Genomic DNA, 25,155 nt, shown 5'->3' with positions numbered 1-25,155 from the left:
CAGGGAATTCCTTTTAATACTGATGTTCCCACTGTGAACACAGATGATGTGCATCAAGAACCGTAGCCTGTGGTTAGTATTAGTCACAGCTTTATGCAGTCCATACATTTCATGTATAGAAAGAACGTCTAGCTGCACAGCGTTCCAATTGAAAATGCAAAGCTCGGTGAGAGCAGCTTCCGTCATTTTGGCGGCCTCTCAAGCATTCTGCAGTTATCGCAGGTTGTGATTCATCTTAATGAGAACAAACTTTACAGTACATACTGTATGATGTGCTCTGAGCTCAGAAAACCTCCCCTGTCTCTGGTGCATATACCCAAAAATCCTGTGAACTATAAAATCATCAGATGGTTCTTTTGTAAGCCATATAAATAGCGGGATAATTATCAGATTCACCCCAGTGAGATAATAACAACCTGAATCTGAGACACAGTGAGAGGGAGCAGAAAACACATACGCTCTGCAAAAACCACATTGACGTCGGTCCATTTTCTAAAACAAACTGAATCCACCGAGGTCAGCCTCTAATAACATGGCCGGAATCTGGGACATTGGGGAGCTTGATGTAATTACTTTTTCTGACAGTGGAAGCCGAGCCAGGTCCTCTTCTGTTCTTGTGCACTGATTGGTCCTGAAATACAGGCTAGTTAAGCATCCTTAGTGCAAGGCAATGAAATAATTGTGTGTATATATATATATATATACAGTATATATATATACCCCTGGGGTCGGCGACGGCAGATTTCACAGGATTTAGAAGTTTTAAAGTCCAATACCCTATATTTTCCATCCAAGTTATACAGTCATTTTAGTGAATCCACAGCACCAAACTAAAACATAAACAACAAAAGCCCATCTGGGTGCTAACTAAACAGTGGGTTTTTCTCACTTATGCTCAGCATAAGGGCTCATGCACATGACCATTGTTGTTTTGCGGTCCGCAAAGCACAAATACCGGCTGTGTGCATTCTGAATTTTGCGGAACAGAACAGCCGGCCCATAATAAAACAGTCCTATCCTTGTCCGTAATAAGACATGCTCTATTCTTTTGTGGAACAGACATACGGACATGGAATGTACATGGAGACTTTTCCGTTTTTTTGGGGGGGCCCCATTGAAGTGAATGTTTCCTCATACGGGCCGCAAAAAACAGAACTGACAAAAAATATGTGCCCTAACACAGGAGATTACGCTTTACACAGTCAACAGATCATACAGTTTCCAGGCTTATGGCTGGCTTTATACACACAGTGATGAGCCCAGCAGCTAAACCTGAGATTACCCCAGGCTAGGGGAAAGTGGTGTACTGGAGTGGGGGAGGGAATGGCAGGTTCCTCTATCAACACCTACCCACCATTCCATAAAAAGCCATGCCCATAAAATACTTTAAAGAAAACTGCCTCAGCACACTATACTTTGCTAAAACCACTCAGCTTTCCTGGAGATATACACCCTCTCCAGTACTTTACCAGACACCATGAACAGGTGTGGCACTATTTGTGGAAGGGAGCAGCCATTTTCTTTACTAGCCCTTTAAAGAAGTACCCCAACATTGTTTGTCTATATAGTGCAGCACAGGCATCCTATGCCAGAACAGACTACCGGAAGGCTGTGCCACAAATGTGAAAGAACTCTTAGCAGACACTTTTTAGAGTAAATAGGCCAGGCTTCCTAGTCATTGTTCATCTCTGCAGTGCACATACAATATGCTTTATTAAACACAACTCCTATTTTTTTCAGGGAGCATCAACAGAGGCGCTAGCTTCCCCACCCTGCTGCGTCCTCCACCAGCCATGGTACAGCGTCACCTGGATATGAAACAATTCCTCTCCTTTCCTGTGGAACCTCAGCCTGCCTTGGGTCTCTTCCCCAGATTCAGCACGGTAAGCTTTGGTCTTTTAACATTTTTGGGATGACAGAGCGGAGCTATTCCTCATCATAATCAGATTGTAGCTCTCATTTGCCATGGACTGTTTTGAAAATGAAAGACACAATCTGATTGGTTGCTATGAGGAATGTCTTCATCTTTCCTGCTCGCTAGTATGAACTGTACAGTATAATTCTAGTTAAAGCTGACTATACACATGTAATAGCTTGACAGCTATGCTACCTGATTTAATGGGAATTTCTGTTTTCCCTCGATATTGATGACCTGTATACTCAACATCAGATCGGAGTTGGACCCCCACCGATTAGCTGAGGATAGGTCATCACTATGAGGAAAGCAGAAAAAACATTCACATTTGACTTGGCCAAGTAGGAATGTTATCTCGGTTAGGTGAGACATATGAGGGGCTGCCAGACTCCACCATGATCGGCCATGTTAGGCTTCTGTTTGACATATCCGTATTAAAGCGGTTGTGTGGTCTAATTAAACTGATGAGACCACATTGTTCAGGGGGTCTGTATTGTTAATGGCAGTGTGATATCGAAGGTGCCACGCAGCCATTAATATTACAGACCCACTGAATAGTACGGCCACAACACAACCGCACCACGTGGTCATACCTTTAGAGGCTCCTCATAATCTGGGGCAGGAAGACTCTGACGTCAAACCCTCCTCTGCATTAAAATAGTATCAGACGCTCATTTTGTTTTTATACTGAACTTCTGAAATTCTTCCCGAAATTACAGGTTTTCTTGTGCAAATTAGATTCACCCTCCGTTCCTCATTTTCTAACAGAAGAAATAAGGATAATAATTTTCAACTATTACCTTTCTGCCACTAAAGCTCCTGCTAGATATTAAATTAAGGTGTGGATCCTGATTTCAGCTGAAGGCTAAAGCTCATGAAAGGGACTATCATTACAAATGACACATATAGATAATGAGGACTTTGATGCAAGACGCTGAAACGAAGTGAATGTTATAAAAGCTATTATTAGTTATCATCACCTATGATGTTACTGCTGCGAAAGCCATAGAGCTCCCAAACAGTGTTCTCATTCTTCTGTGTTACTAATAGGAAGTTGTCTTAGGTAGTGTTTCTCATTGAAGAGACATAGCACCTTATGGAGACTTAGGAGATTTATGGAGATTTATTAGGCGTATTTCTGGTGCAGATTATGGCGCAAAGGTCCTTTGCGCCGCAATCTGCAACTTTTCCCCGCTCACGCCAGGTCTAAAAAAGTGGGAGTGGCATGGATGGGGACGGGCCGGCAGACCCGTCTTATTTACCATTTTCTATGTTTTAGGCATTGAAAATGGTCTAAATGTAAGACAGCTAGGAAGCTGTCTTGCGTTTAGAAGTGGTGGTGGATCCGCCGAAGTTATGTTAGAGGCCGGTGCCTCTACATAACGTCGGCGGATCTACCACCTGCGCAGGGCCTTATTAAGACCGGCGTCTAAAACACCCCTTCATTTTTAGGCAATGCTCAATGGGAAAAAATATGCAAATTAAAGTAACCCCTACCAGCCAAACCAAGACACCCATCCTCATCATCACACAGTAGGGTACTGGCTGGCTGGATCAGATACCCTAGACACTGCTCAGGACTACTGTTTGCCATTGAAGACCCAGCAGTCCATGGAGACTTTTTTTTTTCGGGCAATGCTTCATGGGAAAAAGTATGCTACTCTGCTCTATATTGATGGACGGCAAGGACCCTAAAACAACAGCTGCCTACAGATGGGTGCTTAAGGCTAGGTCTACACGACGACATTTGTCGCGCGACAATAAGTCGCGCGACAGATAGGGCACAACTACACTGCAACATTTGTCGCGCAACATTTTGTTGCACCAATGTCGCGCGACAATTTTTATAATGGCAGTCTATGGTGTCGCACTGCAACATGCGACATGCTGCGACTGCAACGCAACAGTCACAGAAAATCCATTTGAGATGGATTTTTCTGCGACTGTCGCGTCGCAGTCGCAGCATATCGCATGTTGCAGTGCGACACCATAGACTGCCATTATAAAAATTGTCGCGCAACATTGGTGCAACAAAATGTCGCGCGACAAATGTTGCAGTGTAGTTGTGCCCTATCTGTCGCGCGACTTATTGTCGCGCGACAAATGTCGTCGTGTAGACCTAGCCTTAGGTTTGGCTGGTATGAGTAAATTTTCATAGGCAAGTGTCTTCAAAGTATATCAGTAGTAATAATTTACACCAACTGAACTTGTATTATCTCTTAAAGGGGTTATCCACTAATTAATATTAATGACCTATCATCTGGATAGGTCATTAAAAACAGATCGTCGAGGGTCCGACACCCGGGACCCCAGCTGATCAGCTGTTAAAAGAGGCTGCTAAAGGCTGCCTGATAACATGAGTTATAGGCCTCATGCACACGACCGTGCCGTTTTTTGCGGTCCGCAAAACCACGGATCTGCAAACGACAACCGCCCGTGTGCCTTCCGCAATTTGCGGAACGGAACGGGCGTCCCATTGTAGAAATGCCTATTCTTGTCCGCAAAACGGACAAGAATAGGACATGCTATATTTTTTTGCAGGGCCACGGAACGGTGCAACAGATGCAGACAGCACACGGAGTGCTGTCCGCATCTTTTGTGGCCCCATTGAAGTGAATGGGTCCGCACCCGAGCCGCTAAAAATGCGGCTCAGATGCGGACCACAACAACGGTCGTGTGCATGAGGACATACAAGCAGTCAAGCTATTGATTTCTTTTAAATGGAGAGATAAAGAACCCCCTATTATCGCCCAGTGGTGAGCAAGGGTAGACCAGCTTAGGCACAAATTCCTAAAAACATGGGGCCCATGGATAACTTATAATAAACAACGAGGACATGGTCACTCCCTCTTAAGCACAACATTGAGGACACGCTCATTCATTCCCTCTTAGGCTACATGCACATGACTGTATGTGTTTTGCGGTCCGCAAATTGCGGATCCGCAAAAAAAAAAAGGATGATGTTCCGTATGGCATCCGTTTTTTTTTGCGATCCATTGTAATAATACCTATCCTTGTCCGCAAACTATAAAAAAATAGGACATGCACTATTTTTTTTGCGGGGCAACGGAACAGACATACTGATGCGGACAGCACACGGTGTGCAGTCCGCGTTTTTTTGCGGACCCATTGAAATGAATGGGTCCGTATCCTATCCACAAAAAAAAAACGGAACGGACACGGAAATAAACAACGTTCGTGTGCATGAGGCCTTAAGCAAAAGATCTTTTCATGATAACCAGTCTTTTATATAACGTTTTCTTGACAGTACTCCTTGCACAGTTATTTTTTGTTCTTTTTGTATCTTCTATCTTGTTTTTATGTTCAATGTGCACTTTTGCACCTTCACTCGGAGGGCTCCAGGGTTTATCTCCTGGACTTTTATTTATTACTATGCAACATTTTGAAGCCCTCCTCAGTGTCACAAGGTCTCTTATATTGTGCTCTTTTTGTTTTGTTTTTATTTTTCCTGGTCTGCATTGCTCATGTACCTTTATCTCTTTATTTAAAATGTTAAAGGTGTTGGCCAGGTTCATGGCTGAACTCGGATATCAAGTCGTCTGTATTCCCTTACTGTGTATGAGAGGAGCATCGGAGCAGTTCCTAGCTCCAATGCTCCCCTTTGCCTCGCTGCTTCACTGTTTGTTGTGAGCCAGGTGACATATCAGGCTTCACAACACTATGCTAGGCGAAGATTTCCGCCTAGCAGTGTTTTAGAGGCGAGTACCAGTGCACAATGCAGCGAGGCAAAGGGGAGCATCAGAGCAAGTAAATGCTCCGATGCTCCTCTCATACATGGTAAGGAAATACAGAAGAGGTGATATCCAGGTTCAGCCCTGAACCCGGACAACCCCTTTAAAAAGTAATAAAAATAGATTGAATCAATATCAATAAAAATAGATTTTTTTTATGCCCATTTCTTGCACTGAAGCCATTGTAAATGTGCCCTAATAGTGACATCTGTGACATATGACTGGTGGTACATGTAAGAGCCCCACAATAGGCAGTTATTCAGTATAGGTTTAGTAAACCACATATATTGTCATTATACAGTAATGTTACTTTGATGACAGCCCGGTCAGAAGATTTTACTTATTTATATCTTAGAATGTGATAGAATTTTGTCACAAGAAAGCTTTAAAATTAGAGCTGCAGGAACAATTATGGAAATGTGATTATTTCAACCATGAGAAGCAAATAGAAATGTACTATGAACAGCTATACAGTAAATTCCCAGAAGGTCATGTGTTGAGAAGGCGGCCATCTTGGTCACTATTATGATTTATATATATATATATGTTATGGAGCAATAAGAATATATATTTGGTGAAGTGTTCTCCCCATTATGAAGTCTTCCATTATACTGTATGCTATGTTATATTTTACCGGGCCTAGCGGTGTCTTAATCTGTGTCTATGAGTTTATCTCCTGGTTTGTATGTTTTACTAAGCAGTTTTTTAATAAAGGTTTGTAGGTGTTTATAGTAGAATTCTCTGTGGCCTCTTTCATTGTAGGTTATATTATTACACGATATGTAAAATGGTTCTTTATAATACACCAATGGAATCATTAAAGGATCGCTCCAGGCAAAAGCTAAAGATTCACCTTTTGGCCAGAGTCATGGAGCTGTACGTGCTCCCAAAGCTCCATTCACCTGAATGGTGCCATTACAGAGGTCCCATGCTGTCCCCAACTAGGCCACAGCTGAAGCCTGTGCTGCCATACCACCAGAGCTGTGCTGTCCTGATCCACCTCAGTCAGTATAAGAAATATACACAGATAGAAGTACATAATGTTACAATGATGACTATTCTCCTACCAGTGGCGTAGCTAGAAATGACTGGGCTCCACAGCAAATTTTTGAATGGGCCCCCTCCCCCAGTAATTTTTTAGCGACCCCTTCCTTTCATGCTGTCCCCATTCCTGTGGCTAGTAAAGATCGCTCTCTCAGACCAGGCCGGCAGCTTTTCCATCCGTTTTCTACACTGTCTCTACTGGTACTGTATATAATTTCATTGTGTAATACTGTTGAGGGGGCCCTGACCAAATCTTTTAGTCCTTCTCCTGGACAGGGCCCCAAAGCAGCCGCTTCCCCTGCTTCCCCTATAGTTATGCCCCTGTCTCCTACAGTATACTAGGGGTACTTTCACACAACCATTTTCAGAACAATTAAAGACAATGGAGGAGATTTATTAAAAGTGGAACAGAGGAAAACTGCCTTAGTTGCCAATAGCAACCAATCAGATTCCACCTTTCATTTTTCTGGCTCCTTTGAAAAATGAAAGGATCAATCTGATTGGTTGCTATGGGAAACTAAGCCAGTTCTCCTCCGCACCACTTTTGCTGAATGACCCTGAATGGGCCTATCCGCATGGCAATTTTTTAAACGATTAGTGGAGAGCATAGGCCAAAAAAATAGGATTAGCCATTTTCACAGATCGATAACCCCCATACAATTAAAGGGGCCATTTTACCGTAAAATTACCTCACTCCACTTTCTAAGTCCACTTTGACATTAATAGTGTGTACCTACCCGCTGACATGTATGTACTGAGAGTCGTAGTAAAGCTGCCTACGTTTCTGGCCTTGGAGTCATGGAGATGGCAGCCACTTGATGCTGCAATGTGGAATATAGACTGCCTGTCCAAAATAAAAGTCGCCACCTGGATTTAACTAAGCAAATAGTTATGAGCCTCCTATTGGATAATTACTGCATGGGCGATTATCTTTCAGCTGGCAATAAGTTATTTAACCCCAACTGGTGCAATGAGATGCTTCTCATTTCTTAAACAACTATGTCGAAAGACACATTTCGTAGTCGTGGAAAAGATGTTAGTCTGTTTGAGAAAGGTCAATCATTGGCATGCATCAAGCAGAGAATACATCTAAGGAGATTGCAGAAACTACTAAAATTGGGTTAAGAACTGTCCGACGCATTATTAAAAACTGGAAGGATAGTGGGGACCCATCTTATTCGAGGAAGAAATGTGGCGGAGAAAAAATCCTGAATGATCGCGATCGGCGATCACTTAAACGTTTGGTGAAATCAAATCAAAGAAAAACAACAGTAGAACTCAGGGCTATGTTTAATAGTGAAAGTAAGAGCATTTCCACATGCACAATGCGGTGGGAACTCAAGGGATTGGGACTGAACAGCTGTGTAGCCGTAAGAAAACCAATAATCAGTGAGGCAAACCAGAAAAAAAGGCTTCCATTTGCTAGGGAGCATAAAGATTGGACTCTGGAGCAATGGAAGAAGGTCATGTGGTCTGATGAGTCCTCCAGGGTAAGAAGAGAGGCAGATGAAGTGATGCACCCATCATGCCTAGTGCCTACTGTACAAGCCTGTGTGTAATGACCGGCGTCACGCAAAGGGAGGGAAAAGGGAAAGCCCTGCCCAAGGGAGAGGGAAAGGTGGTGACCCTTGACTCACCTTGCGGCTGGCACCTGACTGCCCTGACGTCCCTAGACGGGTTCCTCACCCGTGCGGCGATCACGTGCCTAAACCCTGGCTTTCCCTAAAATAAGCCCTAGATAGTGAACGGGCCGGTGGGATCGCTAGTCCGCACCACTGACACTAAGAGGGAAACACCAGGGAGAGGACAGACAATACAGACAAACACATAAACCCAGGTGGGCGACCACAGCAGACCACAAAGGTCCAACAGGGATCCGGAGGGAAACGTTCTGGATCAACAACCAAAGAACGCAGCAACACAGCTCCAGTAGGTAAGAATAGAAGTCCAGGCAGGAAGCTCTATATCTGGCAACCAGAGAAGTGTGAGAGGGGAATATAAGGAGGTTGGGAGTGCTGGACAAGGAACAGCTGAGGAGAAGGAGCTACGGAACCCTGAGTGAGCCAAAAAGGGTAGCAAAGCAAACCCAGAAAGCTACCATAAGGAAACAGCCCTATCTTACATAGAGCGCGCAGCCAACCGCTGCGACTTCCTGACCCCGGGTATAACGGAGTCAGGCGTGGTTCTTGACACCCTCGTGACACTGTGGGGGCAGTGCTATGATCTGGGGTTGCTGCAGTTGGTCAGGTCTAGGTTCAGCAACAGTATGTGCTCCAAGAATGATGTCAGCTGACTACCTGAACATACTGAATGACCAGGTTATTCCATCAATGGATTTTTTCTTCCCTGATGGCACGGGCATATTCCAAGATGACAATGCCAAGATTCATCGGGCTCAAATTGTGAAAGAGTGGTTTAGGAAGCATGAGACATCATTTTCACACTTGGATTGGCCACCACAGAGTCCAGACATTAACCCCATTGAGAATCTTTGGGATGTGCTGGAGAAGGCTTTGCGCAGCAGTCAGACTCTACCATCATCAATGCAAGATCTTGGTGAAAAATTAATGCAACACTGGATGGAAATAAATCTTGTGATATTGCAGAAGCTTATCGAAACAATGCCACAGTGAGAGACATTGAGAGGCATTCCATTTTGCTCCATCCTAATACATTTCTATGGGCTGTAAGAAGGTACAAGGAATCATCGTGGATGATAGGTACGTGTCACCGAGGTTCCTGGCCTCGGTGGAGTAAGAGCCGGTTTTTATGTGTCAGCAGCAGTTGCTGTTTGACACCTTGATACTTAGTATGGCTGTAATAGCTGGTCCGGGACGGCTCTTACTGGGAGTAGTCAAAGTGCTGGGTGGGTGACTACTCCCCATGTTCCAGGCCGGGTTTTGCCAGGCATAAAAACCAGCCAGCACTGCCAGGTGGGGAGGATTACCTCCATCTGACAGTGGAGCTTAGGAAGTCTGTGTGCTGTGATCTGAGGGCTGTGTTGGGATCCGTAGCTTGAGTCGGGCTGGAGGGCTCAGACCCCTGTGAGGGCGAACAGGCCGCCTAATGCCTGCCTGTGGACTTAACAAAGCTTCCAACTGGGTGTGAAGTAACACCCAGGAGAAAAGGTGACTGTTTTGTATATTAACGTTTCATGTGTGGGAACGATCATCAAGCAACTTGTGCTTTTGTTTTGTTTTCACGTGTGAATAAACACTGCTGTTTTGAACCAAGAACTTGTACTTTGCCTCTGTGCTGCACCCGCTAATCCTAACTACCAGAGTGAATCCCCACAGGGCACAAATAACGGTTCTGTTTTTATCCGTTATGCATGACGGAAAGAAAAAGTCCTGTCAACAGGACTTTTTATTTCCGTCATTCAAAACCGGAAAAAAACTGAACCGTTATTTGTGGCCATAGAAATGTATTGGGACAGTGGAAAACAAAATGTCTCTTAAAGGTTTCCATTTTGCATTCTGTCCTAAAATTCCTTTATATTCCATTATAACCCTGTTATAACAGAACACTATAACGGAATTATTAACGCTGATGCGAACCCACCCAAATGCATCTTCATAGTTATTCTTTTTGGGGTGAGTAGATAATATACAATCTACAGTGAAACCTCTTTGGGACAACCAACCAAAATTGTCCTAAACATCGGGCTTGCACAGCTGGTCTTCTCAAAGAAGATGACCAGCGTTAATAATTAATATAATATTGAGTGGAGCTTAAAGTCAATCACAGGACATCTGATCTGGATAAGGGGGTGGTCTTCTCACAGAGGTGGTCTTTTGGAGGCATTTCACTAAACTTCCCAAACCAAAACTTTTTTTTTTTTTTTGGCCTTCACTAAATTGTAGAAGCAAACACGATACAGTGGTACTCTGTATCCAGCACACACTCCCACCAGCAGATGATGCACATATCTTACTTCATAACTTCTGGATGACTTTCAGAAGGCTGCTGAATCATACAATTGATCCTGTCTGTTTCAAACTCCTTTATATACAACAAATTGCCTCTCAAACCAGACATTTCACCAGGGACCAGAGCTTGAATCCTGCATGCTGCCACTATATTATTGATGGATTCTGCCTTCTATAGGTCAGTCTGTACCATCCTTATACAGCCATTCTTCAAATGCTTATTAAAAGAGAAATAATGTATCTAAGGATCTGTAGTCCGCTCATTGAAGCCTAGCAATCTATATTGAGCTGATATAGGTCTGGAGGCTTATCGTCTGAGACATATACATGATATATTCCACCTAAAAAAATCTTTGCACATGGCTTGTGATAAGTTATTACTATCAACTCTACTATACATCTCTTAAAGAAGACCTGTCACCTCTCCTGACATGTCTGTTTTAGTAACTATTTGCATTCTCCATGTAATAACAATTCTGGAGCATCTATTTGTATGACTCTATGTTGTGCCATCCCTCTGTTATTACTGCTAGAAGTTATAAAAGGATTAATAGAAGTTTACAATGAGGGTCCAGATGGGTGTTGCCAGTTTGCGATATGTCCCTGTACGTTCTGGCACTATCCAATTAATACTGCTGGTTTCAGACAGACCCCTAACTGCTAACACCCCGATGGACCTTCATTCAAAAACATCCAGCAAGTCATTTATAATTTCTAACAGGAATAATAAAGGAATGGCACATCATAGAGTCACAAGAATAGATGCTCCAGAATTATGTCAGGAGAGGTGACAGGTCCTTTGGATAAAAAAAAGACTACCCTGTTCATGTTTCTAATTCCTACGAATAAGGGCTCATTCAGACGACCCCATAAATGAGTCCACATCCGTTCCACAATATTGCGGAACGGGTGCGGACCCATTCATTTCAATTGGGCCGCAAAAGATGCGGACAGCACACCGCGTGCTGTCCACATCCGCTGTTCCGTTGCGGAAATGCGGAAGCACACGACCAGTATCCGTGTTTTGCGGATCCGCAATTCACGGACTACAAAACACTACAGCTGTCTGGATGAGCAATCAATACTAATGTTCCTAAATAGAACTCATTGGCAAGAAAATCTAGGATATACAGAGCTGGTGCGCTTACATGCTATATAGATTGCATATCTACCAACCGTCCCGGATCCGACGGGACAGTCCAGGATTTCAGTGGCTGTCCCGCTGTCCTGTTATGGTTGAGGTATAGTTCCACTTTCTTGTAGCTGTCCCTGCTTCTATAGGAAGCAGAGATAGCTGCCTGTAATGATGAAGCAGAGAGCCGTCGCTGGCATCGGCTCCCTGCTCCATCATTCCTACCCCTTGCCGGCTCTCCACACCTCTGGTCTGTGCTGGGGGCGGGGCCGGCCCAGCAGTCAGCCTCGGCTCCTCGTCCTCCACAGACCAGAGCAGCCGATGTCCTGCTGCTGCTGCTGCTAGGAACAAGGTGAGTATGTGGAGTTTATTTTTTTTAACATTCTGTGAGGGGGTACATAACAGGGCATATAATTGGGGGCACAGCTGGGCATATTACTGGGGGCACAGCTTGGCATATGACTGTCAGGGGGCACATAACTGGGCATAACTACTATGAGGGGGAACATATCTGGTCATAACTACTGTGAAGGGGACACAATGCTGGCATTACTACTGTGTGGTGGCATAAAAGGGGAATAGTTACTATGTGGGGGCATTTAGGGGACTGGGTGGGATTAGGTGTTATGTTAGTTATGTTTTGGGTGGAGTTAGAGGTGAGGCCAAATGCGGCAAAAAAATTGCCACAGCGCCCTTGCATGCCGCACTCCCTCTTCCGTCTTTTCAAAAGTTGGGAGGTATGAGATTGTAGCTAGGGATGAGCGAATCGACTTCGGATGAAACATCGCATAAAACTTTGTTTCAATACTGTACGGAACGAGCGCTTCGTACAGTATTAGATGAGCCGGTTATTACTTCATAAATTGATTTCTACTGTTAAAAAACATTTCCAGAACTCGGGTTTGGTTCCAAGTGGTACCTTGGAACTGAACCCGAGTTCAGGAAATGGTTTATTACAGTAGAAATCAATTTATGAAGTTATTACACGAAGTCTCGCGAGACTTTGCGAAGTAATAACTTCAGCTCATCGGAGCCAACACATTCTAATACTGTATGAAGCGCTTGCTCCGTACAGTATTGAAACAAAGTTTTAAGCGAATCGACTTCAGATGTTTCATCCAAAGTCGATTCGCTCATCCCTAATTGTAGCCATGGAATAGAAGTATTCAAATAGACAGGAGCTAAACTAAAATTTGCAGCAAGGATAAAATAGTGCTCACTCATGTGAATTGCTTCTTAGATTAACATTAGTTCCATATTAGGCCTCTTTCACACTTGCGTTGTCCGGATCCGTTGTGTACTCCATTTGCCGGAGGTGCCCGCCGGATCCGTAACACCGCAAGTGAACTGAAAGCATTTGAAGACGGATCCGTCTTCAAAATGCGTTCAGTGTTGCTATGGCACCCAGGACGCTATTAAAGTCCTGGTTGCCATAGTAGGAGCGGGGAGCGGGGGAGCAGTATACTTACTGTCCGTGCGGCTACCAGGGCGCTCCAGAATGACGTCAGAGCGCCCCATGCACATGGATGACATGATCCATGCGATCACGTCACCCAAGCGCGTGGGGCGCCCTGACGTCATTCTGAAGCGCCCCGGGAGCCGCACGGACGGTAAGTATACTGCTCCCCACTACACTTTACCATGGCAAACAGGACTTTAGTGTCCTGGCAGCCATGGTAACCATTCAGAAAAAGCTAAACGTCGGATCCGGTAATGCGCCGAAACGACGTTTAGCTTAAGGCCGGATCCGGATTAATGCCTTTCAATGGGCATTAATTCCGGATCCGGCCTTGCGGCAAGTGTTCAGGATTTTTGGCCGGAGCAAAAAGCGCAGCATGCTGCGGTATTTTCTCCGGCCAAAAAACGTTCCGGTCCTGAACTGAAGACATCCTGATGCATCCTGAACGGATTTCTCTCCATTCAGAATGCATTAGGATAAAACTGATCAGGATTCTTCCGGCATAGAGCCCCGACGACGGAACTCTATGCCGGAAAAGAACAACGCAAGTGTGAAAGAGCCCTTAGGCTACATTCACACGTCAGTATTTTTCTATAATCCGATTTTCTGTCAGTTTTTTGCGGATCCGTTGTTCCTGAAAATGTTTCCATATGTCATCCGTATGTAATCCGTTTTTGCGGATCCGCAAAAAACGTTAGCATGTATAAATTTCAATGAGCAAATAAAGTTGTTTGGATTTCTTGAAAAAAAAATAATAATAAAAAAAAAATTAAAATGTAATTTCCAGGAACGGATTCCTTATAAAACGGATGACATACGGAATGAATCCGTATGTCTTCCGTTTTTTGCGGATCCATTGACTTTGTATTGTACCAGGATCCGATTTTTCAGGAAAAGAATAGGACATGTTTTATATTTAAACGGACATGCGGAACGGAACAACGGAAACGGACAGCACACATTGTGCTGTCCGTTTTTTTCCAGGACCCATTGAAAATGAATGGGTCCAGATCTGGTCCAGATCTGTTCCAGAAAAAACGGAACAGATCAGGAAAGAAAAAACGGACGTGTGAATGGACCCTTAGGCAGAGAAAAAAACTGATGCTGGTGAAAAATATGCTAGTGGAAAAAAGGCCTTGGCGATTAATGGAAAACAGTACCTACCTTCATCCTGTAGATGTCACTATTGCGATCTATAAAAACCATCAAGGGATATAGAGAAAACTGGCACTTTATTTTAGGTGTATTGTCTGATGCACTGTACCCTGAGTTTCTGCAGTCTATCTAATCAAATATGAGATCAATACAAATAGACGACATACAGACATTAGATAGATGGATGGACACAAACAGACAGATAGCAAATACATCTAAATGATATATATTATTGTGCAAAAGCAAAATTCTGGTATTTGCATAGGATGGATGCTTTCTACAAGGCATTGCACCATTGTCATGCAATTCTAATGATATTAAAGGCACTGTCCACTTATAGCACCGATTTCCTCTTATGTGGCAGAGGGTCCTTTTAGACTCCTTAAAGGGGTTGTCCGGGATTGGGGACTTTAGTTTAATTGTTTAACAAGGACATAAATATCTCCTACATGACTGTCCTACCTTTCCCATACTTTTCTGGTGCCCCGTATTCATTACACAAATTCTCAGCTGGAAGTGAGTCTTTTCTCACATTCAATGACGTACCGGGTCCCTTCTGCAGAGCGAAGCCGCTTCTTCCGCTTCGCAGGGAGCCCGGTGACGTCACCATCAGCCGCAGGCATTATGCAGAGCGCTCAGCAACAGATCGCACTAAGCCACGCCCCTCCGGTCCAGTGACGTCACCGGGCAGGGCGTGTTGTTCACAATGAAGGAGGCAAGGGAACTATGCTAATTAGCATAGTAAACGCCTCCAATGCAGGCAAATGGGGTGGCAGGCTGGAGATAGAAGCAATACTCTGAGGACTGAGCCAGGAGGAGTTTAGGGGCGTTACTAAGGGGGGGGAAAAAAATATGCGGCAGGAGGCTGAATATGATTCAAGGGGGGCGGATGCATGGAGGACATGGCGATGTGCGGCAGGAGGCGGAATAACAATTAGGGGGCAGAGTCATGGCGGAGAGGAGAGTCGTCTGAAAGCACGTGATTCTGCGCTGCGCTGCGCTTGGACCCACAGTGCAGAGCGGCAGGAAGTTAGACAAAAATAAACAGAGATGTAAACAGTGGGTGGGGGACCGTCAGAGCCGTGTAGAAATGGCGAAAATACCTTAAAATATATGGGGGGGACCTAGAATCACCTGTTAACTATGAGTACACTTAAAAGAAAAAGAAAAACTTTGATCCCAGACAACCCCTTTAAGGACAAGGGTTCAGCTGCAGAATCTGTACCATCTTACAGTTACACCACTACATATTACTAAACGCTATAGTTCTAATACAATAAATTACTAACCTGAACCGAATTTGTCACGTGCTGTACTTTTTCTTTATTCTCATTCCCTGCACTTAGACTTTAAAGAAGCACTCCCACCAAAAATGTTATTCTCTGACCTATTAGGCTAGTTTCACACTCGAGTTCAGAGATCCAGCATTGCCGGACACTGCCTGAATGCCCACCGACCCCATTAACATTAAACTGGCAAATAGCAACACACCTATTAGAAAAGCCGGGCAATTATATACATGTGTAATAATATCGGGAGGACAAAATACATAGTCACTAAACCAAACAGACGTTGGACACATAGATAGATATTTTGCAAAATATGTACTTTATTGAAGATGATATTATAAAAAATATCTGCAACAGTAGACTGTGGTACACAAGGAAATATCTAAGCAAAATGTTTTTTTTATTAAAGAATGATATCATACATAAAGAACAGCATAATTAAATACTAGAGTAAGCAGCAGATAAGAACAGACAGTAAAGGACTGATGGACCCAGGGGAGGGCCGAGGGGTCGGCCACAGTAAAAATTCAGGCTTAAAATAAAGTGAAAATAATAATAGTAATAATGATAGACAAGACTGCCAACAAGAAGCAAAAAAAAACGAGATTAAGTAAACCTGTTTCAAAGAAACTAGGTACAAGGATCCACAAGCTGTCAGTCAAAAGTAAACTGACAAAAGAGAATAAAAGTGTATTACCAGATGCTGCGTGTCGGCCCCTCGGTCAAACCCTGCCCAACGCCGTTTCGCCTGTGAAGGCTTATTTTTACCTCTTGCTGGCAGTCTTGTCTATCATTATTACTATTATTATTTTCATTCTATTTTCAGACCCTTGCATATAATATTTTACAGGGTCAGCTCACCTACAGGCCCTCGCATATAATGTTTTACAGGGTCAGATCACCAGCAGGCCTGCACCTACAATATTTTACAGGGTCAGCTCACCTAAAGGCTCTCGCATATAATGTTTTAGAGGGTCAGCTCACCTAAAGGCCCTCACCTACAACCTTTTAAAGGGTCAGTTCACCAGCAGGCCCGCACCTAAAAATTTTTACAGGGTCAGCTCACCAGCAGGCCCACACCTCAAATCTTTTACAGGGTCAGCTCACCAGCAGGCCTGCACCTCATATCTTTTACAGGGTCAGCTCACCTGAAGACCCTCACCTACAACCTTTTAAAGGGTCAGCTCACCAGCAGGCCCGCACCTCAAATCTTTTACAGGGTCAGCTCACCAGCAGGCCTGCACCTCAAATCTTTTACAGGGTCAGCTCACCTGAAGACCCTCACCTACAACCTTTTAAAGGGTCAGCTCACCAGCAGGCCCGCACCTAAAATCTTTTACAGGGTTAGCTCACCAGCAGGCCTGCACCTCAAATCTTTTACAGGGTCAGCTCACCAGCAGGCCTGCACCTCAAATCTTTTACAGGGTCAGCTCACCTGAAGACCCTCACATATAATGTTTTAGAGGGTCAGCTCACCTGCAGGCCCTCACCTACAACCTTTTAGAGGGTCAGCTCACCAGCAGGCCTGCACCTAAAATCTTTTACAGGGTCAGCTCACCTGAAGGCCCTCGCATATAATGTTTTAGAGGGTCAGCTCACCTGCAGGCCCTCACCTACAACCTTTTAAAGGGTCAGCTCACCAGCAGGCCCGCACCTAAAATCTTTTACAGGGTCAGCTCACCAGCAGGCCCACACCTCAAATCTTTCACAGGGTCAGCTCACCAGCAGGCCTGCCCCTCAAATCTTTTACAGGGTCAGCTCACCTGAAGACACTCGCATATAATGTTTTAGAGGGTCAGCTCACCTGCAGGCCCTCACCTACAACCTTTTAAAGGGTCAGCTCACCAGCAGGCCTGCACCTAAAATCTTTTACAGGGTCAGCTCATCTGCAGGCCTGCACCTAAAATCTTTTACAGGTTCAGATCACCTGCAGGCCCTCACCTAATTATACCTAATAGGTAATTTGCACGCATGCTGCCTTGCTTGTATGTGGTAGCCGTAGCTGTTTCTCAGGCTCCCTCTCCGGAATTGAACCATGATTCCCCCGTTACCCATGGTCTACATTGTTTGGGCAGAAAATAACATCGAAAGTTGATAGGGCAGACATCCAAAAGGATCGTCGCCGTCACGGGGACGTGCGATCGGCCCCAGGTAGGGCTGCAGTAAATGATTATTTTGGTAATCGAGTATTCTACCGATTATTTTTACGATTAATCAAGTACTCTAATAAGAAAAAATTAATTAATAGACTGTTTTCAATTATAAAAACTCATCAGATCCCCTGCCATTAGTCCCAACACCCTTCGCTCCCCCCTGTGTGATCAGCCCAATTGCATCAGTTCCCCCCAGTGCCATCAGATCCGTTCCCCCAGTGCCTTCAGCACTCCCCCACACCTGTGCCATCAGCTCTCCCCCACCCCAGTGCCATCAGATTTCCCCCACCCCAGTGTCCCCCACCCCAGTGCCTTCAGCTCTCCCCCACCCCAGTGCTTTCAGCTCTCCCCCACCCCAGTGCTTTCAGCTCTCCCCCACCCCAGTGCTTTCAGCTCTCCCCCACCCCAGTGCCTTCAGCTCTACCCCACTCCAGTGCCTTTAGCTCTACCCCACCCCAGTCCCGTCAGCTCCACTCCTCCAATGCCTTCATCTCTCTCCCACCCAGTGCCATCAGTTCCCCCTCCAATGCCACCAGATCCCCCATGTCATCAGTTGCTCCCCCTCCCCTGCCATAAGCTCCTCCCCCAATGTCACCAGCTCCCCCCACTGCCATCAGTTCCCCCACTCCTCCTCTTAGCCATCAGTGCCCAGCTGCAGCGCCAGTGAACTAAAATGTCCTGATGATGTGTGTACGTCAGGATCCAAAGCAGCGTTGTGCAAGCAGGTGGGTGGCCACAGAGCGTGAGTAATAGCAAGCTCTTCACTCACACTCTGTGGTCAGAAGGCACAAACGAATCATCAATTCGATCGATTCGAGGATTTTTTAGTGTTGTTAATCGATTAATTTGAGTAATCGTTTCAGCCCTAGCTCCAGGTTATCTAGAGTCACCAAAGCGGCAGCAGGCCCTCGCCTAATGTTTTAGATAGTCAGATCACCAGGTCCTTGCTCCAAATGTTTTTGAGGGTCACCAGCAGGCCATCAATCATAATTTTTCAAGGCTGTGTATGATGCCCGCCTTTATTTATAACAAAGGGTGTATTGGAGTGCCGGTTCCTTGTAATTTTTGGCAGTCTTTCACTTAGTGCATAGGCTTTATGAGTGTAGGATTCCCACTACCTGAACAATTGTACCACAATGTGAATGAGGCCCTCCTTTATGTGATATACAGGTTGTATCAGAGTGCCTCTTCCTTGTAATTTTTGGCAGCACTTGCACTTTATATACAAGTAAATATACAGGAAAGAATGTTTCCTAACAATTTTTTCTCTAAAATCGATTTTTATCTTCAGTTTGGTGCATATTATTGTCGGTCTGTAAAAGTGGCGTACTACTCGGACAACATCGTTCCCAGCAGCGACCTGGGAGTCCAAGATGCATCCAGACATCGTCCCCATGCTGTTCCCGAACCATTTCGGTGGTGTTTCCATCAATTTCTGACCTTTTCCTATGAACCAGACACCCTCCCCTCTAAAGAGCAGGGGGTGCCTGGTTTAATGCTCGGGTTCTCCCATTGACTTCCATTGTGATCAGGTGCTCGGTAGAGCACCCGAGCATCCCGATGTGTTCAGCCTGAGCACCCGAGCACTATGGTGCTCGATCAACACTAGTATATACCATTAATGTATAGTTACAGGTCCAGGACTCCCATGTAATGAGAGAATACATGAAAGATAGACATAGACAAACCTGTCTGTTACTAGATGTTTGGGGGGCACACAAAATGGTATTGGGGGCCGCATGTAGCACCCGGGCCGCAGGTTGTGTACCCCTGCATTAGAGCCTTTAGTGTGAGCAACACAATGATGAAGATTACAATGACAATCACCAGTTTAAGTACCACCAGCCTCACAAAAATCACAGGCACATCTATTTTATTTTTTATTTTTTTACAGACACTCTAGAAAATTGCCCTATTTTTACAGACTGTCTCTGAATTTCTGGATGGCTGGCAGCTCTGATGGATAGTCCGCCTCTACCGGTTATAATTAGCCTGCTTTTATCTTTCACATTATCAGTAATCACGTTTTTCTACTAAATGTATGTGTGGAGTACAGAGGACTCGGCTCATGCCTGAGTTAACATAAGAAGTTCTTAACCACTCCTCAAGATCTTATTGGAGGTAAATCCCAGCTCTCCCCTCCCTAAATCCTGCTTCTAGAGGGGGGATCTCCTTGAGCGTAACCCTATCCTGTCCTGTCACCTGCTGAAAACTTCTAGCTGTTAGTCCTTCATGTCATGTGTGAACCAGCTCTTTGTGGGGACCCTAATATGTGTCGTTTGGCAGCCGTCGTCTGGAAAGTGATGTCCTGTATCCGTACTGTCACCATGGTTAACCCTTCAGCGCAGCTCTGGTCACTACTGCGGTAGGTGCACAGTCATTTGTAATCTTTGCATCTGGCCTGGGTTCTGGAAGCTGATCTAGAATGAGAAGAGCAGGAGTTTTTTATGCTGAACTGCCACACTGAGTATGCTGGAGTTGAGGGCAATGGTACCAGTTTGTACTTGGCATGGGAAGGGGATATAACCTAATCATACGGACTGGCCTTTGGGGTTTACGATGTTCTGAGGTGTGCCCGGGCAACGCCAAGTGCCCATTGTTCTCAATACTTTGCAAGTTGATTCCATAGGATTGTTTGGTCAACTTGTGGACCAAACTAAGAAACGATGAACTTGGAAGACGTGCCCTTTTACTAATAGCATGTCTAGGTGACATCTTCAATAGGGTGAAATGTCCTGGCAGATCTATATCATGAGGGGAGTTCATTCTTGCTCACTTTTTAGAACTAGATCTTTTCTTTGTGCATTTTTCAAGTCGAAGTTAATTGTGGCGCACGCTGGAGGGGAAGGGGTTAAAAAATGATCATCAGCTTGATGTCAGGATGATGAGCAATGGAGCTGTTAATTAGGTTGTGGTCTGAACCAGATTATTTATGAGTTTGGAAAGGGCACACAGAGTGCAGAGCTCCATGGCAGTGAAGGGGTGGCTTCTGCTCTCGGGATGCACTTCGCTTGTGACAGAAGGCTGCTGCTCTTTGCTTGCACAGGCTGGGGGATGCAGGGATCCATTCAGGAAGGGTAAGGAGAATACATTGTAGCCTCTCTGCTCCAGCATGGCTCCTTGAGCTCCCCTCTGTGTCTATGCTATGCCTTCCTTCCCTCCATCCCTCCATCTGTTCACTACGCCTCTCTTTCTCTTTTTACCTTCTGCTGCCTTTTTACAGTCTCTGCCTCCACTTTTCCTTCCATCTCACTCCTGCTCGCAATTCTTTAATACATTGGGACAATATGTTTACTACAATTTATTGCAACTTTACTCATTCTAAATTTGGAATCTGTGCAGCCCATTGTCTGTATCTGCTACATGTGCTCATCATGTGCAGCCTTCAGCATCCTCGACCACGCTGTGCTGAACCGTCTTAGGTAGCTAGTATGTATTTGTATATGTTACCGGATTCTGATATGTAACCCTTTCTCCAACCTATCTGTGAGTTTGAAATCTGACCAATTCATTCTGTAATCTTTGCTTCGACATAGATCTGCAGGTAAACTCATCATGATACCCTGCAGTCAGCTCTGTAAGTAGATTGTACTGCGTGTCATAATATAGAATATTTCTGAATGAAACTATGCCTGCTAGAGAAGTTTTGAAAAATTCATATTGTAAGCTTTGCCGAAGTTTGATAAGAAATTCGATTCGTTATGAATTAATTTGTCACGAATTGCTATGTTAAAGCTCCATTCAGCCTATCAATCAATGGGACCGTTTTTAAAGGCCGCTTAGGCAGAGTGCACCCGTCTAACGGCCGATAATGACGGTAATACGCTAGTGCAATATGGACTTTTGGGTTTAAAAAAATATCACTCACCTCATCCACTTGAGGCAGTCCGCTCCTCTCTTGATCAGTGATGACTTCACCATGTGATCACGCTGGGAGCGCGCGGTGACGTCATCACGCTCAGCACAAGTCCTTCGGCAGGTCTTTTTCAATCAAGAGAGGAGCGGGTTGCCTCTGCGCGAGCAAGTGGATCAGCTGAGTATTTTTTTTCCGTTCGTTCTAAGACAACTGGAACCGCCATTTTAGGAAAAATGATTCATTACCACGAAATGCGAAAAAATTCAGCTTAATTTAGAATTGAATTTTTCCTAAAATTAAGACCGAGTTCCACTTCATATGCTTTGCTTTGCTGAACACTAACGCCTATCACTGGTTAAAACTTGTATTTCACAATCATGTAACCACTAGAGGGCATTGTTTCTTTGTGATCAATATGAAAATATTATCTATGTCAGTGTTCTCCGACCTTTGACTCTCCAGCTGCTGCAGAACTACAACTTCCATCATGCTCTGACAGTTTGCAGCTCTCGGGCAGAATGGAAGTTGCAATCTTGCGACAGCTAGAGAACCAAAGGTTGGAGATATCTGAAGTACTGCATACAGTATCTACATTGCATTTCACAATCATGTGGCCTCTAGAGGGCGTTGTTCCACTGTTATCTTGAATGCTCTTTAGACTGTTCTAGAATACTATAGCAAAATTGAAAACGTCAGGAAAAGCTTCCTACTTTTTTAGGAATGAATTCATAAGGTGTACTATGTATTTTTACTGCAACCTACCATTGTTTCTCGTTTTTTTTTTTTTTTGTAGCGGCACACTAAAGCTAGGTTCACACCTGAGCATTTTACAGCGCGTTCCTACGCGCTGTAAAACGCTCAACAGGCAAAAACCAATATTTCCCTATGGGCATGGTTCTCACCTGAGCGTTTTAGGCCCCTTTCACACGGGCGAGTATTCCACGCGGATGCGATGCGTGAGGTGAACGCATTGCACCCACACTGAATACCGACCCATTCATTTCTATGGGGCTGTTCAGATGAGCGGTGATTTTCACGCATCACATGATCTTTTACCATGGTGAGGGATCATGTGATCACCGGAGTGACGTCACCAAAGGTCCTTTACCTGTAATTAATGCTCACCACAGGTCCTGTTCAGCAAAGGAGACAGAAGGAGATGCCGGGCTACGCGATCAAGTGGACTAAGGTGAGTTAAATAATTTTATTTATTTTTTTAACCCCTCCAGCGCTAGTTTACTATGCATTCTGTATTCAGAATGCTATTATTTTCCCTTATAACTATGTTATAAGGGGAAATAATACAATCTACAGAACACCGATCCCAAGCCCGAACTTCTGTGAAGAAGTTCGGGTTTGGGTACCAAACATGCGCGATTTTTCTCACGCGAGTGCAAAACGCATTACAATGTTTTGCACTCGCGCGGAAAAATCGCGGGTGTTCCCGTAACGGACCCGCACATTTTTCCGCAACGCCCGTCTGAAAGAGGCCTAACAGCACGTACGAACACGCTGTAAAATGCCCCCTACGCCCCAAGAAGTACAGGAACTTCTTTGGGGCGTATTGCCGCGCGTATTGTGGCAGTTTTTCATTGGATGCCTCTGTGGTTAATCACACAAACGCGCGTACTACGCGTGTTTCCAAAATACAAAAATGCCCCAAAATACACCTCAAAAATGCCCGATAAAAACGCCTGTAAAAAGCGCTTATCGAATACGCTCAGGTGTGAACCCAGCCTAATCCTACAAACTGGAAAACATGAATACATCCTAAAAAGGTTTCAGTAAGCTGCGTTCAGTTTTTGTGGAACAAAAGACTCCACAATTAAATTGTGACTCATTAACAATTGTCAAGATCACTGGTATTCACATACTTTAGTCCCTGATCTACATTAGAGTTTACAGTCAAATTTTTCCATAGACGCACACACACAAAACCAATAAAAGAGGTTGTAAACATGTTTTTTTGTCATAAAAAAGTTAAATTATGTGAGCGTACAAGAGCCCTAAAGGGCATGTTTATCCATCCAATTATGGCGGTCTTCTTTTTTAATTCTTTTTGCTATTACATGCTGAATGCCATGTCATATTTATCACATCCCTCTGCTCCCACTTTTTCCTACCCCTGTTACATTTTACTATATAAAAGTTCCCAACCATTTACTGTACAGGAAAGTAACTATATCAGGCATGCTCAACCTGCGGCCCTCCAGCTGTTGCAAAACTATAACTCTCAGTATTCCCAGACAGCCTACAGCTATCAGCCTACCGCAAGGCATGGTGGGAGTTGTAGTTTTACAACAGCTGAAGGGCCGCAGGTTGAGCATCCCTGAACTATAGGTATTAGCTTGGCATAATTGCACCGTTTTCCTCAATCGACCTACTGTACATCATCTTGGGGAATGTAATGCTTGTTACAATGTCATTGCATATTGGCTTATCTCTTAGTCAGTATTAATAAATCCACCCTTAAAGAGGACCTTTCACTAGAATAGAAAATCTAAACTAAGTATACAGACATGTAGAGCTGCGCCCAGGGATCCCCCTGCACTCACTGTTATACCTGGGCGCCGCTCCGTTCTCCCGGTATAGCCTTCGGTATCTTCATATGTTAGGCTCCACCCAGTGGAACCTGCCGGCGTCTCATTCTCCCATGCTGTAGCGCTGGCCAATCACAGCGCTCAGCTCATAGCCTGAGAGAAAAAAAAACCTCTCAGGCTATGAGCTGAGCGCTGCGATTGGCCAGCCCTACAGCATGGGAGAAGGAGACGCCGGTAGGTTCCCCTGGGTGGAGCCTAACATGTGAAGATACTGGAGGCTATACCGGGCGAACGGAGCTGCGCCCAGGTATAACAGTAAGTGCAGGGGGATCCCTGGGCGCAGCTCTACATGTCTGTATAGTTAGTTTAGATTTTTTATTCTAGTGAATGGTCCTCTTTAAAGGGAATCTGTCGCCAGCACTATTATCTACAGTACTACATGAGTAGTACTACAGGAAAATTGTCCAGGTTATTTTTTTTTTTTCGTCAAAGGTGCCCTGAAATACACAAACAGAATTGCTGTGCCATTGTAACATAACGGAGAGGACTCCTGTGCGCATGCACAGCAGTCCTGACAATGCATTTCGGCGCAGCTTTGAGTGCTGACAATGTGGCTACTGGGTTTCTACACACTCCTAAAAGGTATGAATTTATTCACAAAAGATATAAAGGAACAAATCAATCCACTTCTGTGGAGAGTATAATACAAGACTGTTGATTTGACAATAATCTGAATTTTCCATTCAGAAAACGGACCTTGGTTGCAGAGTCACAAAGAGAGAGAGAGAGCAGAGGAGGTATCCAATCAGGATAAAAAAAAAAACTAAAAGTGGACCCATTTTGTAGGCAGGTCCAAATTAACAGAAAGCGGGCCAACACAAGTAGGCATGGTCAACAATACCATAATGCAAAATACCATCCCAGCAGAACC

At 44.6% G+C, this 25,155-nt stretch overlaps 1 protein-coding gene across 2 annotated transcripts in view; it reads left to right on the top strand.

Annotated features, from left to right (window-relative positions):
- Positions 1–25,155, top strand: part of ZNF385A (zinc finger protein 385A) — a 233,078-nt gene that overhangs the window by 117,562 nt on the left and 90,361 nt on the right. Inside the window, exon 3 of one of the 2 annotated variants that reach the window (XM_040425855.1) lies at positions 1,741–1,883. In XM_040425855.1, the coding sequence (XP_040281789.1) occupies positions 1,741–1,883 (143 nt within the window). Of the gene's footprint in view, positions 1–1,740; positions 1,884–20,059; positions 20,194–25,155 lie in introns of those variants that run through there. The other variant, XM_040425856.1, reaches the window with a different exon arrangement.

The sequence above is a fragment of the Bufo bufo genome, chromosome 3, assembly GCF_905171765.1.
Source record: "Bufo bufo chromosome 3, aBufBuf1.1, whole genome shotgun sequence".
Classification (NCBI taxonomy): Eukaryota; Metazoa; Chordata; class Amphibia; order Anura; family Bufonidae; genus Bufo; species Bufo bufo.
The sequence above is the reverse complement of the archived record's forward strand: the minus strand, read 5'-3'. Positions and strand labels throughout refer to the sequence as shown.